Genomic DNA, 17,749 nt, shown 5'->3' on the forward strand with positions numbered 1-17,749 from the left:
GTATTGGCCCCTTATTTGCTGCTCCTTTGCCTATTCCAGAGACAGGCCTGGTTTCAAAGAAGGGATACCCTGACTTCAGCCTGGAGAAAGGCGACTAAAAGGGAAACTTTAGAGTAGAAACGGGCGCAAATCCTCCGCCAGTTCTCCGTTTGACGGTAACTATTCGCTCCTCTCTTCTCTAAGTATGCTTAGAGCCATCAAGCAAGTCGGGTCGTGAGATCAATACCAATCTTCCAAGCAAATCTGGGGTTTATTGAACCGCTTGAACTTAACAAGCGAAGGCCGTTTGATAAAATCCGGGAGAAGTTGGGGAACAAAAAGAGACAGTGACCGCTTGACGGTGATTGTTTCTATTCCCCTTCACTTGCCAATGTGCCGTCGAAGTATCCGGCTATGTCTGGAATGTGTCTCGTGGGTCAAAAGGATACCTAGTTACCACTTTTCTGAATCAGCACTAGCTGGCTAAAACAGTCCACCACTGCGTCAACCTGAAGCTAGCTGTCTCTGATGCTGAACGTAATCCACGATGCTTGATCGACTCTGGCCAACATTACTCAGAGATCTATCTTTCGCTCTAAGTATGCAACTTTCGATAGAAATAGTTGGTGTCACGGATGTGACTCCTAGGGATGATCTTCGTGGCTGAAATTGCTGTTTCTGGCTCGATTTAATAATAACTACCAGGTAGGATGTTTAAATGATCCAGGGCAATAGTGGCCTGAAGTAGTGAAGTAGAATTAGAATCGCCGAAATTCCTAGTTAGTGGACTGAGTGTATGAATGTTCCTGTCTTTTTCCATATAGGTAAAATAGTAAGTATGGTTGTCATTGCAGTCGTCAAAAATCTTCGCCTAACGCCATACCAAATAGCCACCAAATACACATTTAAGTATTTATTATAAACAAACAACGGGACACCAATATCCCGAACCCAATCCCTGCTTCCAACTAGAAAGGATGGGGTGGGACGATCCTACGAACGCCGGGTTCGTTAAAAGAATCCTTATCCTTAATTCCATCATGCCGAAGATAAAAACCGAATAATGCACCGCTCACATTCCAAAATTTTCTTCCTAGGGCCGGGAAGATGATAAACCCCTGGGCTTATCACAAATCACGCATACGTGTTTGTCGCTTCGCGGTGCCGACATGGGTATTTTGGACCTTTGCAGCGAACTTCAGGCTGGTGAGGGTCTCGCTGAGATGATCCTGCTGCGGACTAACCATGACGAACATGAGTTTCTTCGAATTGCCGCCCAAGGAGAATTGGAGCAGGTAGGTAAGCTGTTATTTGAGATATTGACATTAGGTCAGGACGTAATTTGGGAAAGTTTGGGTCAAAGCTTGCATACCTTGCTGTTTCTATACGGAATATGAGCACCCTCCTTACCCTGTCCCAAAGCACTAATAACATCTCCGAGACAGCTGAGACTCTTATTGATGTTTTGGGTCTCCTTGAGTCTTTCGCCGGTACTGCCACTGTGGCTAAGACGCTCACTTCCCGCAAGATCAACCAGATTCAGATTGCCTTCACTGTGCTCTCCAGTTATTGAGTTGTCACCCACGAGCCGAAGGATGAAGACGGAGTGAGAACGAGACGAGCGTTCATTAGCCTTGGTAGCAGCAACAGACCGATTTGCCCAAGCTCTTTGAAGGATCGATTCCACCTTTTCGGGCGAGTCAAGATTGACGGTGGTGACATTGGTGACAGTGGTTTGGCATTTTTGGAGATCATGCCTAATTTCGTGTTTCTTCTTATCGAACTCTTCAGCTTTCCCTAGGAGATCATTGATGTTTTCGTTGTATACCTCGACGAAGCTTCCCTCCATCGTATACTGCCAGCCTTTTTCCTCGAGGCCGTGGGCGGTGTCATATATCTGGCGAACAGCACGAGGTATCATACCGTCTTCAGAGGACATTGTGTGCGTTTTACCGCTTCCTGTTTGACCATAACAGAATATGCAGACATTATAACCATCCAAGGCACTTTGAACGAGTTGGCTAATTTCTTCGAATACTTCTGCATTCTGCGACCTTGGCCCAAAAACATGGTCGTATGTAAATGAATGTTTCTTTGCACTGATTAGGCCTAGACTTGACTTCTCCTCCGGCCCTTGAACTGCAATCTCTCTGCAATCCATATCTTGGTCAGGGAAAGATATCTTGGCAGTGTTTTCACTCGAATCGCTGGATAGCACTGGACGGACCCGGCAAAAAACCCTGATATTTCCTTTTAGTTCCTGAATCTGGTTATGTAGTCTTCGTCGAAGAGTTTCTTCCTTCCGTAACTGTGCCTTCGTGGCATTGGTCTCTTCTAGTGCCACACGAAGTTCTTCATCAAGTTTTGCAAATGCGTCTGATTGTTCCTTGCTCCCCGATTCCAGAAACTCGATTCTTGCTTTGAGTGCGCGGATAGATGATTCTAGGGTAATTGTATTATTGGCATTCACAATGGAGCTTTGTTGTAATTCCTTGTTAAGTGCATGTTCCCGCGCAAGATCATCCTGCAGCCTCTGTTGTTGGGTGAGTAGATCTTGTATCTCTCGGTCCTTATTGTTTAAATCAAGCTGGTCGCGTTGCTTGTCCAGGGACGACTGAGCGGCGACCTGTTCGAGTTCCTGTGCTCTCAGCTGCCGCTCTACCTCAAGTTCGGCTTCGAATCTGCGTCTTGTCTCGGCAAGCTCGGCTCGGTGCTGTTGCATAAGTGCAGCGATTTCGGCCTGAGCATCTTGACGTATACTCTCAGACTGATTTCGATGCTGGGTTGCAAGTTCACTAAGGGCAATTTCTTGCTCACGGCATAGATCTTTCAACTTTAATTCAGCATTTGTCAACGAGTTTTTCGTGGTCTCAAGTTCGACCCGCAAGTCTGCATTTTGGTGTAGGAGCTTAGTTTGGTTCTCTTCCAGCATTTGGGCTATATTTCGTTTTCAAGAAAGTCAGCAATCGTCTGTGGGTAATACAGTTGATACAAAGTGTTGATCCTACTGCGTGACTTGTATAGATCGGTGGTCTCTGTCATGGCAGCAGTTTGCTTCACCATTTCTTCGACCATTTTTCGGACATGGGTCATGTTATCTGAAATTCTCTGCTCCTTTTCATCTTGATCCCAAGCTTGGACTTCAGTGTCTATAGTTAGAAAACGTTTCACTTTTCTGGGGGAGCGTGGCTTGCGGGTTTTCTTAAGCATGAAAGGGGAAGGGGGAATCGAGGACGCGGTATGAGATGATATCAGGGGGCGAGCTGGGGTAGGAATCTTGGATGGTGTAGATAACTGCGGCTGTGCATTTGGCTTGAAAGTGTCCAAGGAAGGCTTGTGGTTAAGGGATAGCAACTGCATCGCTGTGCATAGAGATGGGTTGCGGGAGGGGGTATGAGCAGGGGATGACATCAATTGCTTGGAAGAACCATCAACTTGGCCGTCATAGCTCTTAGATGAAAGAGATTTACTAGGTAGGCTGGGGCTCGGTGAAGGGGAGTGAGGGGCTGAAGGTGTAGATAAAAGGGATGAGGGCTGACGCGCACCATTTCGGTCTGAGCCAGCATCCCGGCCATCCATAGAGGTCGCGGGCCGCGAGATAGATCCTTTCTCAACATTGAGATGGCCTATTGACGTCTGCGGGCGCGGAATGTTGCGTGTGCCTGGCGGAGGTCTTAGTCTCGATCCGGTCGTCGGTACGCGGGAGACAGCGGTCTTCGAGGCACCCAGACTCTTGGGCAGTCCGGATTTCGTGGAGCCAGCAAATGACTTTGAGGTTAGATTCTCCTTCTTTCTCGGCTCTCCTGCGCGCTCGCTCAGCGTTTTCCTCTCTAGACGCAGTGGGGTAGAAACATTAACAACATCATCCGGTACAGATAAGGACCCGGGGTGGGAGGCTTCAATTGGGTACTTTTGTCACTACTGACGCCCGAAGCCGCCACAGCTCGGCCAGCTGCATTATTCGCGGTGTGTGTGATATCCCTTAGACCCTCCGGCTGCGTGTACGAGTACTTTGGGCGTGGGATGTTGGAGACGCTCGATGCAAGCTAGTTTTCCATGGTCAGCAACCGACGGCGCCAGTGCCAAAGGGGAGGCGGGAAGTATCCCCTCAACTCACTCTGGTCCGCGTATCTTCTTCGTCCATCTCGCCGGGTCGCTCTCCGCGCGCTCTCTGTCTGTCGCCGTTGTTTGTGGTCTCAACTTGTCCGTCGACCGTCGGGCTCTCGAAGATATCATCATCGTCGTCATCATCACAGACTTCCCAAAACGGATCGAAAGTAAACAAAAAAGATCTTGATTATGTCATCAATCACGTGGATTGAATCTTGGTGACATAATCTGCTGATGTAATGCAGACTGTTCGAGATCGCAATAACAACACCGCATTAAGGGGGGCGGCGGACCAGCAGCGACGACGGCAACTTGACGGTGTATAGTGAAGAGACTCGACCAAGGGGCAGAGCTGTTTTCCTGTCTGGTTGTTGCTGCTGCTGCTGCGGGCGTGCGGCCTGGGTCAGTTGTGCTATGTAAGCGCCGTCATTTAAATAACTAACTAACTAGTTAGTTACCTGCGACCCCAAGCTAACTGTTAATCTCCGCGCCGTTGAAGAAGACATCTCGCCTCCCGAACTCCTCCCTCTCCCTTAGTTACTTGCTCCGGTGAAGTAAATTGTGCGCCTTAAGTGATCGGCAGCTCGAGCCATTGGACCAGACCACAGATTCCTACCGCCATGGCTGGTCGTTTTGTGCGTTCGTCGAAATATCGTACGTCTCTGAACCCCCTCGTTTGGCTATCTATCGTGTGCTCCCTCTATCCTCGATGCACGGTGACTGACACAGCCGCATTTTGACAACAGGACACATCTTCGGCCGTTCCACACGAAAGGTACTTCCATAGACGTCCAAAAGTCTGCCCGATAATCTGACTTCCCGAGTTTCGTTTGCCCTGTACTCATTCCAGCTGGGCACACTAGGACCAATGCTATGATAGCCTTCGAGTCTCTACCAATGCTTGGGATACCAACCTGCTAAAGGTCAGTGATATCTGCTCTGCAGCTCCACAAAGGATTTTGGGGTGAAGTGGATGGCTAATGGTATCGCAGGTCAACCCCGAATATCTCTCCGTCAACTGGGAGACTGCGGGCGGTGGAGCTTTCGCCGTTATTCCCCTCCGTGAGAAGGGCAGACTCCCTGAACGTATTCCGCTCTTCCGTGGGCACACCTCAGTAGTCCTCGACACAGACTGGTCAGCAATCCTCACAATGGCAGTGAGAGGCGAGAACCGGCTAACCTTTGCCACAGGAACCCGTTCAACGATTCTCTGATTGCTTCGGGAGCTGATGACGGAAAGGCAAGTGATAACTACCTTCTTCGTCTTTAATCTACTAGTACTATATCTTACGGGTAATGCTGTAGGTATTCCTTTGGAGAGTGCCCGAGGGATTTACTCTGTACACAGATGCAGAAGAGATCCAAGACATTGCTCCAGTCGGCAGACTTCCAGGTCATCCTAAGTAAGCGTACTCTTTTTAGTAGGCTCCCTATTCCCTGGCAGTCACGCAAGCTAACTTGGACACTAGGAAAGTTGGCCATGTTTTGTTCAATCCTGCTGCCGAGAACGTCCTTGCTTCCTCTTCCGGAGACTTTACCGTAAAGATCTGGGACATCGAAGCCGGTGCATCTAAACTCACTCTCAACGTCAATGAAGTAATACAGTCCATGTCATGGAGTGCGAACGGCTCCTTGCTTGTCACAACCTCCCGTGACAAGAAACTGCGCATTTGGGACGTTCGGCAAGAGAAGCCAGTACATGAAGGTGCCGGTCACCCTGGTGCTAAGAACAGTCGAGCCGTCTGGATGGGTGAGCATGACCGTATTGCAACAACTGGTTTCTCCAAGATGAGCGATAGACAAATGGCTCTATGGGATGTTCGAGCTGCCAGGGAGCCTATCAATGGCTTCAAAGTTCTAGATTCCATCTCTGGCGTCTGCATGCCATTCTGGGATCAGGGTACCCAGTGTCTATACCTTGCAGGAAAGGGGTATGCCTAAGCTCTCACTATTCACGCAATTCGGTACTAACGACCTCTTGATAGAGATGGAAACATTCGATACTTCGAGTACCAAAACGACAAATTTGAATTCTTAGCCGAGTACAAATCTGGCGATCCACAGCGCGGTGTAGCATTTATGCCGAAGCGAGGCGTCAACATGCACGAGAATGAGGTCGTAAGGGCTTATAAGACTGTTAATGACTCATACATCGAGCCTATTTCCTTCATTGTTCCCCGCCGTGCAGAGGTGTTCCAGGATGACATCTACCCACCGACTACTGGCATCAGCCCTGCCATGTCTTCCAGCGAATGGTTTGCAGGCAAGGAAGCACTTCCTCCCAAGATTGATATGGCTAAACTATACGAAGGAGGAGTCATGAAAGAGCTTCCAGCGGATGCAGTGGCTTCTACAAACCAGCCCGAAGTTAAGGCACCGGAGCCGGCCAAACAGGCAGAACCAGCCCCAAGACCAACACCAGAACCCGCACCCGCACCAGCTGCTACTGTAATCACCCCGCGCGCCGGTATGAAAGAACAAGGCGCCTCCATGGCTGCGGCCGCATCAAAGTATATGGATAATGATGAGGATGAGGAGGAGGAGACTGGTGGCAGCTCGAGCTTCGACGCGGCAAAGTCCCAACCTCAAAAAGTGCCCTCCATCTCCGTTTCCCCAGCACAGGCTGAGGCTTCTCAGCCATCTAAGGAGGAGCCAAAGGTGTGTAATCACATTGACGGAAATTTATATGCATATATTAGAACTACAGCTAACCTTCTTAGGAGTCAAAACCCACTCCAAAACCGACAGCCACAGCCACTTCGGCTCCAGCTAGCAAGGGTACCGACTCTATCTCTTCGGAGTCATCGCTAGTCAAAGAGATTGAGGCCATCAAAGAGGTGCTAACTGAACAAACCCGCACCATCACCTCTCAGGCTGAGGAGCTCAAAGCCCTGAAATCTGAAGTTGCCAGCCTCAAATCGAAACTCGGATAGGGTAGTGCTTAATCTGATGTCGCCCCCGTTGACTTATTTATTCATTGATGCATGCATTGGATAAAAAGATATACATTCTCCTCCACCGTCTTGTTATTTAGCTTTTGCAAACCTGTCCATAAATACAACCTAGCATTATTATCATGTCCGCCCGCATGCATATATATATATACATATACATTGCCCTTGGATGTGATCTTACCCCGTTTCACCATAGAAAGAACTTGTGCCGTTGATGCGTGCCTGCAAATAGCTCTGGCTTTCCGGTCCACTTCAACTATAATTGCTCCACCACAGCCATGATAGCTGAAAAGCTACCTCCATATTGAGCAAATTGTTCCACATGAGTGAAATATTGTAACCAGGGATATCGATATACACACATGATAATTGACTGTCTGTCTATTTATAGCTTTAAGCCTCAAGTGACGTCAGCGGTAAGTGACCCCTTAATTTTACAACAGCATAGCAATTAACATAAACAGTTAAATTTGAAGAAACAAACGAGCAAAGCCCCTGCAAAGTGTTACATTGACTAGTAGATGAGATACAGGCAAGATCTATCTATGACCACATAACCAACGAGGGTTTCCGGTCCTCTTTTTGAACACACTGGAAGTAGCGATCATACAGACTCGAGTAGAATTATCAGATGTATATTCGTCTGTATATCCTGTTCAAGACCATCGAACAGCTTCACGCTCCCGTTCGTGGTCACCCAGTTCATCTTCGTATTTGTAACTCAGCTTCCTGCCCAGGAGGTTACGGTCAAGTTTGGAATTACCATCACGACGACGGCCGCCTCCCTTGCCATCACGGTCTGCATTGACAGCTTCTCGTCGCTGCTGTTCCTTCAACAGACGCTCTCTGTTTCGAGCCTCTCGTTCAAGCGTATGCGGATCCTTTTCAACAGTGGCACCGTTTTTCGACGCATGGCCGCTTGGTCGAGACTTATCCGTAGCTTTGGTTTCCTGGGCTTTACCTGCCTGCTCATTGTTATCTTCATGCCGGGGCCGCCTAGAGCGACGGTCATTGTATTCCTCATCGTCGCGAGACTCAGAGTAATCTCGACGGGACCTCTTACGGTCACGACGATCTCTATCTCTGTCCCTGTCCCGCTCCCTATCTCTCTCCCTATCACGGTCCCTATCACGCTCACGCTCACGCTCCCGGTCCCGGTGGCGGTCACGGCCTTTATCTCTCTGTCTGTGGCGATCTTCCCCTACGCCATCAACATCTTCGCGAGATCTATGCTTATCGCGTCGATTTGACGAGCTCCCCTTTATAGACAGGCCAGGGTCGCTTTTATCAGAAGCATCGACAGCTCTGCCATCTCGTCTGCTTGGGCTGCGACTACGGCGCCGACGAGACCGCTTGGAAGAGCTATCATCGCGATCTCTGTCTCTCTCACGATCACGTCTACGGTAAGATGACGATTTAGTGTCTCCAGGGGAAAGAGAGCGAGATCTAGACGTTGGACGTTTATCGTCGTTCACATCGGCTTCCCTGTCGTTGTCATCCCGACGAGCACGCTTACTGCGCCGCTCCCGTCTCCTTTCGTCTTCACTCTGTGTAGGTCCGGCCGAAGGGCTGCGGTAGCGCCGCTGACGAGACCTGTAGCGTGAAGGCGACTTAGATCTTGACCTCGATCTAGATCTAGACTTAGACCTAGCCCTCGAAGCTGGTGCATCTGGCTCAGCATCACGCTTAGCCGGGGACGAGCTATATGTAATCACTTATTAGTACAGCGTAGCAATGTAAGGGGCGTTAAACGGTAAAGTTAACAGTCATACCTTCGAGACTCCTTGACAGACGGCTGGCTCATCGACACCGTTCGGCTGTGGCTTTGAGCAAAGTTTCTCATGTTACGGGTGCTTGTGTTTGGTAGGCCTTCTCTCATCGCTCGCGGCGCGGCTGGAGCTCCTGCAACTCCAGGACCTGGACCTAGTCCTGATGCCCGTAAGCCTCCCATGGCCATGGGGGTGTTTGAAGCCATGGGGCCACTTGGTACCCCGTTAGGCATTCCATTCACATACGGCGTAGACTGGAAGCCCGGGCCATTTCCATGGTACCTGCCACCTCCCGGGCCACCACCAAAGCTAGGGGTGCTGGAGTAACTAGGGATAGGGTTTGTATGTGCAGCCGCAGTGGACGACGGAGTATCGCTAGTTCCATTGGCAGTAGCGGTTGTTGTAGTATTGGTAGATTGCTCAGTTGATTGATTTGCAGTCTGATCTGCCGTTGAGCTTGCAGCCCCATCCACTGCATCACCACCAGCAGGCTGCTTCTGTGCTGGAGTTTCAGCAGACTCTTCCTTGGGCTGATGCTCCTTCATATCCTCCTCGCCACTTGGGTTGAATCCGTCGTCCACCTGGCCTGAAGCACTGTTGGGGAGCTGCTGCTGCTGCGGCTGCTGCGGCTGCTGGAACTGAGGCTGATTATAGCGTTGGAAGCCGCCCATGTTAGGGGGTAGAGGGTTACCTTGATAGCCGTTAGCAGGCTGATAGCCACGGCCGCGCCCGACGGGGCCGAATCCTCGCCCTCCTCGCCCTGCAACAGGGCCACCGCGGCCGTAGGGACCACATGAGTTTTGAAAATCATTGCTAGGAAATTTCTGTTGCTGATGCAGGTGAGGAAATTTTTGGTGAGGTTGTGACTGTGACTGTATCATATTATATCCACCAACTCCAGGAGCAGGGCCAAAGTCGGCACCCATGCGATTAGGGAATGCAATTCCATTGAAGTTATCTGGACCACCATTCCACATGTTGCTCTGACCATCCCATGATCCATACATTCCTTGCCCAGCACCGGAATTCATCATCATACCCATGTTACTGTTCATCCCATTCATATTCATCCCGTAGCCAGTAAACATTCCCTGAGCCGCGGTCATCGGATCCATGCCCATACCAAACATCCCGGGAGCTCCTGGATAACGTTAGTAACCCGACCCTACCATAACATTACTTAAGGAAGAAAGCAAAATGTCCTTACCCATTGGATTCGGGGCAATCATCATGCCGTTTGCCATGAATGGCATTCCCTGGTTGAAGTCCCCGGTTCCATTCCAGCCCATCTGGGCGAATCCATTGGTATATCCTCCTTCAGGGAGAGTTGTATTATCGGGTAGTGCGACGGTACCACTTTCTGTACCGGCAGATGAAGTCGTCGGCGCAGTTTCGGGTTCAGTAGTAGCCATTTCGGTAGTAAGCGTCTCATTCGCTGCGTTTGGATAGGCATCCTTGAAAATTGTCAACATTTGGGCAATGAAGATGCATTGAATTATCAAATCTTACATTGTCATTTTTAGTATGATTTTCTGCCTGTGACTCCGTATTCTCTCCGCCACTAGTGAGTTGCTGGCTGGTATTCACCACGTCTTGCCCATTGGGGGCTGCAGTGGTAAGACTGGTCGGTTTTGGGTCAGCAGAATCGGCTGCGAGACCGTCAGTGGCCTGAGTCTGAGCCTGCTCCGGTTCAGCGGGGATGGGAACAGGATCTGTCTCAGGTGCACCGGAAACCGCGGGGGCAGGCGGAGTAGGTTCTTTGACAGGCTTGTTCTTCTCGCGTTTCTTCTCCTCGGTCCGTAGAAAGGCCTTAAGCGTAGTGCGCAAAGCCTTGTTTGGTTTGCAGAGCTCAGCGTCCAGGGGACTATGATCGCACACGGGACAACTGGAAGGAAGAGATGTTTGGCCTGGTCATAATCCAGCCGAGTCAGCCAAGATCAGGTCTATTGGATCTCATTAAATCTCATTAAAGCTGGGAACGTACAGCCTTCGCATATTGCTTGGTCACAGCATGGCAATCTGAAGGCGTTCCAGGCGAGCTTGCTGCAGATAGCGCAACGCAGCTTGAATGGGATCTCGTCTTGGGAGAGCGAGCTAGACAGAAGTTAATACCGCATTATGCTGTGACACGGTGCAAGAGAGCCATACCTAGCAATGTGATCGAGGCCCGCCATCTCTGGGGGCTGGTTCGCTGTCTTGGTGGGTAGGAATGGTGCAGTGGGAGAAGGCGGCTATGAGTCGCGGAGACGTGGTTTAAAGTGTATTCACGACTCAGACGGAGCGACTGACATGACGCGAGTCCATGTCTTCACCTGCTCTCTCCTTTCTGTCTGCAGTGAATTCTTTATATTATGCCTTTTCTCCTCTTCTTCTCTTCAGTCGTCCTCTTCGTTCTTTTTATGAAGTCTTTCTCTTAATTTTGGAGATCCACTCCCGGGCGGTCGGGTCCATGCCGTCGGAATTAGGCTAAACATTGTTCCGGTATTCGCACGTGACTAGAAATTTCGTTCTCGCCCATCGGGGGGATTTCAGAGACAGCTTAGACAGAAGCATGGAGACAAAGAAGAGCAGTAAATTGCCAGTAAAGACCGGCTTTACAGTGTCACCAAGTGCTGATTAGAGGGTTGATTATAAATGTTGAGGGTTGGCTTCCCCGGCATGATGTCATCTAGCTGTCTGCAAGGTGGGTAGCTACGATATTATGGGCCAGCTTCAAGTGGCCATTTGATAGCCCTCCTACGTCTGTACTCTTCATCTGTATCGTAGACGATCCTATTCCTCTGCTCTTTATCTCGGTCCCTAGTATTCCGATATACAGCCATACCCTGCCGAAAGCTATCTGTATTGCCAATTTGGCTCTGTTATTATAATGGAATACTGTTATTCTGGTCATCACATACCACCAAGCTCCTCACAGAGCTGGAGTTGAAGCCGTTCTAGGGGTACACCGGTGTAATAGTCTAGCATCGCCGTAACAAACCGTCTACAAGAGAATGAAAACTCGAGCCTATGCAGTCAGTAGTAGCCAGGAGTACCACCCGTAGTTTTATCGCCAGACGTGATATGCAATTGTATATGCTGCCTGTCGAGCTCCTTGAGGGCGTCAACCAGATCCTCGACAGCTCATCCCAGCACCGCAACTGACGCCCAAATCGGGTTCTCTTATGAAGCCTTTTCTGCATCTCATCGAATACTGGGTGTTGTATTCTGTCGAACAAATACTAGTGGCACAACGGAAGGGCACGGTATGTTTCTCTATTGTGTCACCAACTATCAAAGGGACCATTATTCAAAGGATCTTCGCGGCTCTCCGTGTACATGCTAGCTACACAGCTATCCGGGGTTGAAAGGTTGAAGGAAAAGGAGGTCAGTCAGATTAGATCAAGTCAAACCCTTTTTAAGGGTATCAGCGACGTAAGATGTCGTCTGGGCGCCGGCGATGCCTTTTGACGGCTTCATCCTAGGCCAGAGACACACGTCTCGAGCTCGAAGTTATCATCATCGACCGGGTCGCGGCGTAGAATAGAAGTATGTGGAGAGGGCGTAGTGACGGGAGAGTGCAGATTGGGTAGGGTGAGGGTCCTCAGGGCAGTATACTATCAACTAGTATACCACGTTTATCTCTCCTTCACTATATCATCGCTGTCATCGTCTTGTTTCTTTTCTCTCTTATCTTATTCCTACCTCTTCCATGTTATATATTGCTGCTTGCTGATTGTGGTTGTGGGTTGGTTCCTTTTTGTGTTATTATTCCAGGTAGTTTTCTTTGTGAAAAACTTTAAAAAAAAAAAGCGCCTAGACCATCACGTGACGAGGGGCTCTTCCGCCTTTTGAGTGCATAAAAGGGAAGGAACGACCCCGCGTGAGAGTTCGACGAGGAAGAAAGGAAAAAGAGGAAAGAGCAAGGCCTAAACCCACGCACTCCTTATTTACGCAGCTACAGCCACGCACCCCGCCCCTTCCCACCACCCCTTGCGCTAGTCCTTTCCTGGCCTAGCGTGACACTGGAGCTTGGGCCACCGTGAAGCGGAAGAGAAAAAGAACTTCTCGTCGAACGTCGAGTGGTTGACAACAAGCAGCGACAGGCGAGACACAACAAGACCGAGTCCGCGGCCCGAGAGCAGCGACGGGACAAGGGCTCGACAGGGACTCAAGTGAAGACAAGGGAGCAAGGATACACTCACAGAAATTTCAGCGCGGATAGGTCTCTTAGGTATGGCTCTGCGACCGGTACACCCACGTGTAGTTCATCTACATCCCATCCGTCTACAGCATAACACACCCGGCGCCGGCGCATATACCCCGTCTATATGTCTATATCTGTATCAGTATTGCTAACCAGCCCTAGAATGACAGACCAAGACAACTCGTACAGACCGCGCTCGCCTGACTTCTCGGGCTTCGCCGGCAGCGTTCCCCCGTTTCACGACTACGGCCACCACTCCTCCTACGCTGCAGCCTTCACGACTCCAATCTCGCCACAGGCCTCCTACGACGCCTCGCCTTTCTTCAACCCACAGGCCCATCATCAGCATCAGGCCCCGCACCAGCAGTATCACCAGCAGTATTCTCATCTCCAGCAACAGCAACAACAACAACAACAGCCCCACCACCAACCGCATCCACATTCACATCAGCAGCCGTATATTCCACAACTCTACTCCCCGACGGACGAGATGGCCCCTACTACCCGGTCTAGGGCACAGGCTATGCAGCAGCCGCAGCACATGCTCGAGCAACTGCAACAACAACAACAGTACCAATCTCAGATCCTCCAGCAACAGCAGCAGCAGCAGCAACAACAACAACAGCCACTACCACCGCCGCCACAGCAACAAAATATGGTGGAACAATCGCCCATGGAACATCCAGAGGCAGAGCAGGCGAAGGAGAAGAGCCTGGGACCCTCTTGCGGAATAGAAGTCAAGACCAAGTTCCCCGTCGCTCGGATAAAACGTATTATGCAGGCAGACGAAGATGTCGGCAAGGTCGCCCAGGTTACCCCCATCGCAGTCTGTACGTTACTCTCCTACCCCATACCATAACTCTGAACTACCACATACTAACCCGTCCACCAGCCAAAGCGTTGGAGCTGTTCATGATATCCCTAGTCACCAAGGGTGCACAGGTGGCTAGGGACCGTTCGTCCAAACGTATCACCGCAAATCACCTCAAGGAAGCCATCAGCAAGGACGAAGTTCTTGACTTCCTCGCAGACATTATATCCAAGGTCCCTGATGCCCCCTCGGGCAAAAAGCACGACGAGGACGGCAGTGACGGGAACGACAAGCCAAAGAAAAAGGGTAGCCGTCGGAAGAGAGAAGACATGGATGACGACTAGTCTCGATGTTTTACTTCTTCGGTCTCCTCTCATTTATCTCTACACTGGCTGGTTATACGTATCATTTACTCGGTTGGGAGCACAGACTGTGGCTGGCGTTGGCGGTAATCTGAAGCATGCATCCTTTTATTCCTATATCCTCTTTCCATATATCTTCTCCATTCACTCGTCGTGAACTCTTATCTCTTCTCTTGGCTTGTCTCTTACATCAATTTTGCTTCAATTTTAATGACATAACGTAATGCGTCTGACGACAGGTTAGAGAATAAGTTTGTCAGCCTAGAATTAGGCTTAATGGATCTCTACGGCTCAATGCTTACTACGCACGGCCCCTTCTTCTATATTGTCGTTTCTTGTAAACAATATCTGATACTCATAGAAACTGTTCTTCAATGCCCCGTCCCACGGGCCACATCTATGTAATATCCCCTCTAGAACTCAGAAATAGTCAATCAGCTACCCTACACAAACATATCCAGGTTTAAGCCCATGACATCATTCCCAACATCTCCAAAGCGGCTCTCGAAATCTATCTCTTCGCAACAACACGTGCTCGGGCTTGTTCCCTCATATTCGAATACGACACCTGTCAGGTACTGGCAACTTAACGACAAAAACGGCGCCTCAGGACGTTTTTTAAGCAGGCCGTGGGTGTGCATCCGTTTCATTAAGGATCCAAGTGACATTAAGCTACACTCCGGACTGCAAGTCTGCATACCATTGAGCAGAATTTCTCGCCGCTCGTAAAGCATCTTGAGGATGTTACCAATCAACCACTCTCTGCTTTCGTTAAGCTTGTCTATAATACACGTTAGCAACGGGACAGATGTATGGCATACTTCTTAATTCTTTACGCGGTATCACACAAACCTATGATCCTAGCTGGAATCGGCAGGCCCAGACTTGGTATCGGCCCCATGCTTTGCACGATGGTGATCAATGTGGTTCTTTGGAACTCCTTGGCAAGCCGGAAGTACCAGCATATCCAAATCCACAAGATCATATCACGCGAGTATCTCGAGGGCTTCTTGTCCGCTAAGGCTCTGATCCATGCTTCTGAAAAGAATGCCAGCACAAACTTGCACTCATAATAGTCTGTGATCAAGGCAATCTTGGCAAGCATCTCTATAGACACTTTTCGTGGTATAAGATTGTGCTGACAATGCAAGATGCGCAGGAATAGTTTAAACGCCTTCACATCCCACCCATCAGCACTCACCACAACTGAGCCCTTCTCCGTAATCGTAGCGCTCTCCGGCCAGCTGGTACTCAATATGCTCTTGAAGACGGGAGAGGCCAATGCTAAATGCTTGGAAGAAACCCGAAAACGCACGGCTTTTGTCGTCTGTTGCACGGCTGGTGTTGGCTCGCTGGGTGATGATGACCGCTTTCTCTTCCTCCGGTGCTTCTCCCTGGGCCTCCTTGAGTCCTCTCGAGTGTTCTCGACGGCAGGCTGGGGTACCTCTTGCTCGAATTGGTTTTCATCAAAGATGGCGACGGGGGCATCGGGGTTGGTGAGGACAGTGTCTACCTCCCCGTCAGGGTCAATGAGGTAGACGAGTTGGTCCATGGTGCTCTCGTGCTCGCCAGATTCCGATTTGGTGATAAAATAACAGTCTTCTCGGCGCCCTGAGGGGGTGTAAAAAGGAGTAGAAAGACTTCATCTTGCACAGTTGCCGAGGGCCCGACGCGCTCTTTATACCTCTCAGCTCAGAGCTGTACTGGTCGTCGACGTGACGTGTTGGCTGTCTTTCCCGGTAGCTCATCTACGTGACGGCCCTTCGCTGGACTTCAGGGCCCGTGATAGGCCACGTTCCATTCTCGCGTTCCAATGCTTGGGCTAAGATGGGAGCTCCCGCCGCTAGTCCGGATCCGGCAGCCCCTTTCAACTCTGTTTTGACCTTTCTTAAACGTCGAAGAAAACGACGGCGAGAGGGAGATGACGACGGCGATGAAGACGATAGCTACGAGAAGAAGACGAACACTGGAAGATGCTCGGTTCTGTGTGTGTTAGCGCCCTGCGAAGTCGCAAGAGCTTGGGTACGATATGCCTACCTGAGTGTTCGGTAACTAGTTATGGCAAGGGTAACTAGCCTAGCGCCCCCAAGTGAGACCATGGCTAACTAACAGGTTTCGCAGGTAGTCCATATAGACTAATCCCCAGCAGTTAGCTGGATATTTCCCCTTTATTATGGAGCCGAGCATCACGTCTACGGCGTGAGTACATACTGGGCGTAGGGAAGTCACGGAACGGAATTCAAGACACGTTGGAAGTATAATATTCCGTGACTAGTGAGGAGCGCTCGCTACGCTCGCTAATTGGCTGATATATTGTATTAATAAGCAATTAGTAATAGAATATATACTAAAAATTTTTACCTCACTTGGTTATACGTATATTTATAAATAAACCTCTACTTAAATTTACTAATTTAATAAGTATTTATATCTATATTTATATTTATATCTATATTTATATATTTATCTACTTATAGCTCCTTCCATTTATATAGCTTATAGAATAAGTACTAATAATAATAGTAGTAGCTCTAGCTCTAGTAGCCCCTATAGTTAGATACTGAGTGAAATATTATAATTTACTTCTAGAATATTAAAAACCTTATAGAAGTAAAGATAACTTAAAACTAATAAAATTAAGGCTTTAATTTTTTAAAAAAAAGTAATAAATATTATTAATATATTTATAATTATTAAATATATTAGATAGCTCGAGCTTTATAAATATATTAAAATTATAAATTTAAATTTAAATGAAATTATTAATTATAAGTTAATTATTATATAACTCTATAATTAGTAACCCTCTATTATTTATAAGTACTATAAGAAAGGAGTTAGTTTATTTACTAAATATATTATTATAAAAGATATATTCTTTAGTAGTTATATAAACCATTATTTTAATAATTTAGGAATTTATTATTTACTTTATATAAATATATTTTATATCTATAAAAATAATTAATATATTATTTAATATATATAATAGAGAGCTTTATATTATTTAAAAAGAGTAAAAATAAGAAGAAAGAAATTTAATTAGCCATAAAGTAGCTAAAAAAAAATATGAAAAAATAAGATAGTAGCTATAATCCCTTATTAATTTTTAATACTATTATAGATAAAGGTCCTTCTATTATTATTAATAGCTATAAATAATCCATTATAGATATAGAAATTTATAAAAAAAAAAGCTAGATATTTATACTACTATTTTATTATAATTATATCTACTACTAAAACTCTATCTATAAATATAATAGTATAAATAGAAATTCTAAAATAAACGATAAAGTAGCTAGAAGTAGAGCTTATAATATTAATAAATAAAATTATTTTAATATAGGCTAGAGTTTTAAATAATGGAATAAATATAATTATATAATCCAATTTTACTATTATAACTAATAAAATTATAAAAATTTCTACTATAAATATAAACTTTAAGGGTTTTAAAAAGACTATAAGTAAAAAAAAAAAAAACTATAATTATAGTAAATATAAAATTTAAGAATAATAAAATAAATTTAAAAATATAAATATATCTTTATAATTATAATTATTAATTATAAAAG

General features: G+C 47.6%; 5 protein-coding genes across 5 annotated transcripts; 2 read left to right on the forward strand and 3 right to left on the reverse strand.

Annotated features, from left to right (window-relative positions):
• Positions 1–1,351: 1,351 nt before the first annotated feature.
• Positions 1,352–3,558, reverse strand: TRV_06914 (uncharacterized protein; the record flags this gene model as incomplete). The annotated part of the gene is made up of 2 exons (XM_003019011.1): positions 1,352–2,916; positions 2,988–3,558. Coding segments are annotated over 2 exons (2,136 nt in total), but the record flags the coding sequence as incomplete, so codon positions are not given.
• A 1,511-nt stretch (positions 3,559–5,069) lies between these two features.
• Positions 5,070–7,022, forward strand: TRV_06915 (uncharacterized protein; the record flags this gene model as incomplete). The annotated part of the gene is made up of 5 exons (XM_003019012.1): positions 5,070–5,246; positions 5,395–5,492; positions 5,559–6,020; positions 6,075–6,747; positions 6,810–7,022. The coding sequence occupies 5 exons, from the start codon at positions 5,070–5,072 to the stop codon at positions 7,020–7,022; spliced, it is 1,623 nt and encodes a 540-aa protein (XP_003019058.1).
• A 677-nt stretch (positions 7,023–7,699) lies between these two features.
• Positions 7,700–10,807, reverse strand: TRV_06916 (uncharacterized protein; the record flags this gene model as incomplete). The annotated part of the gene is made up of 5 exons (XM_003019013.1): positions 7,700–8,636; positions 8,816–9,953; positions 10,020–10,266; positions 10,322–10,676; positions 10,797–10,807. The coding sequence occupies 5 exons, from the start codon at positions 10,805–10,807 to the stop codon at positions 7,700–7,702; spliced, it is 2,688 nt and encodes an 895-aa protein (XP_003019059.1).
• Positions 10,808–13,161: 2,354 nt separating this feature from the next.
• Positions 13,162–14,153, forward strand: TRV_06917 (CBF/NF-Y family transcription factor, putative; the record flags this gene model as incomplete). The annotated part of the gene is made up of 2 exons (XM_003019014.1): positions 13,162–13,828; positions 13,891–14,153. The coding sequence occupies 2 exons, from the start codon at positions 13,162–13,164 to the stop codon at positions 14,151–14,153; spliced, it is 930 nt and encodes a 309-aa protein (XP_003019060.1).
• A 461-nt stretch (positions 14,154–14,614) lies between these two features.
• Positions 14,615–15,723, reverse strand: TRV_06918 (uncharacterized protein; the record flags this gene model as incomplete). The annotated part of the gene is made up of 3 exons (XM_003019015.1): positions 14,615–14,682; positions 14,872–14,952; positions 15,024–15,723. The coding sequence occupies 3 exons, from the start codon at positions 15,721–15,723 to the stop codon at positions 14,615–14,617; spliced, it is 849 nt and encodes a 282-aa protein (XP_003019061.1).
• Between the last annotated feature and the right edge of the window lie 2,026 nt (positions 15,724–17,749).

Source organism: Trichophyton verrucosum (assembly GCF_000151505.1).
Source record: "Trichophyton verrucosum HKI 0517 chromosome Unknown contig00838_1.f1.exp, whole genome shotgun sequence".
In the NCBI taxonomy this organism is placed as follows: Eukaryota; Fungi; Ascomycota; class Eurotiomycetes; order Onygenales; family Arthrodermataceae; genus Trichophyton; species Trichophyton verrucosum.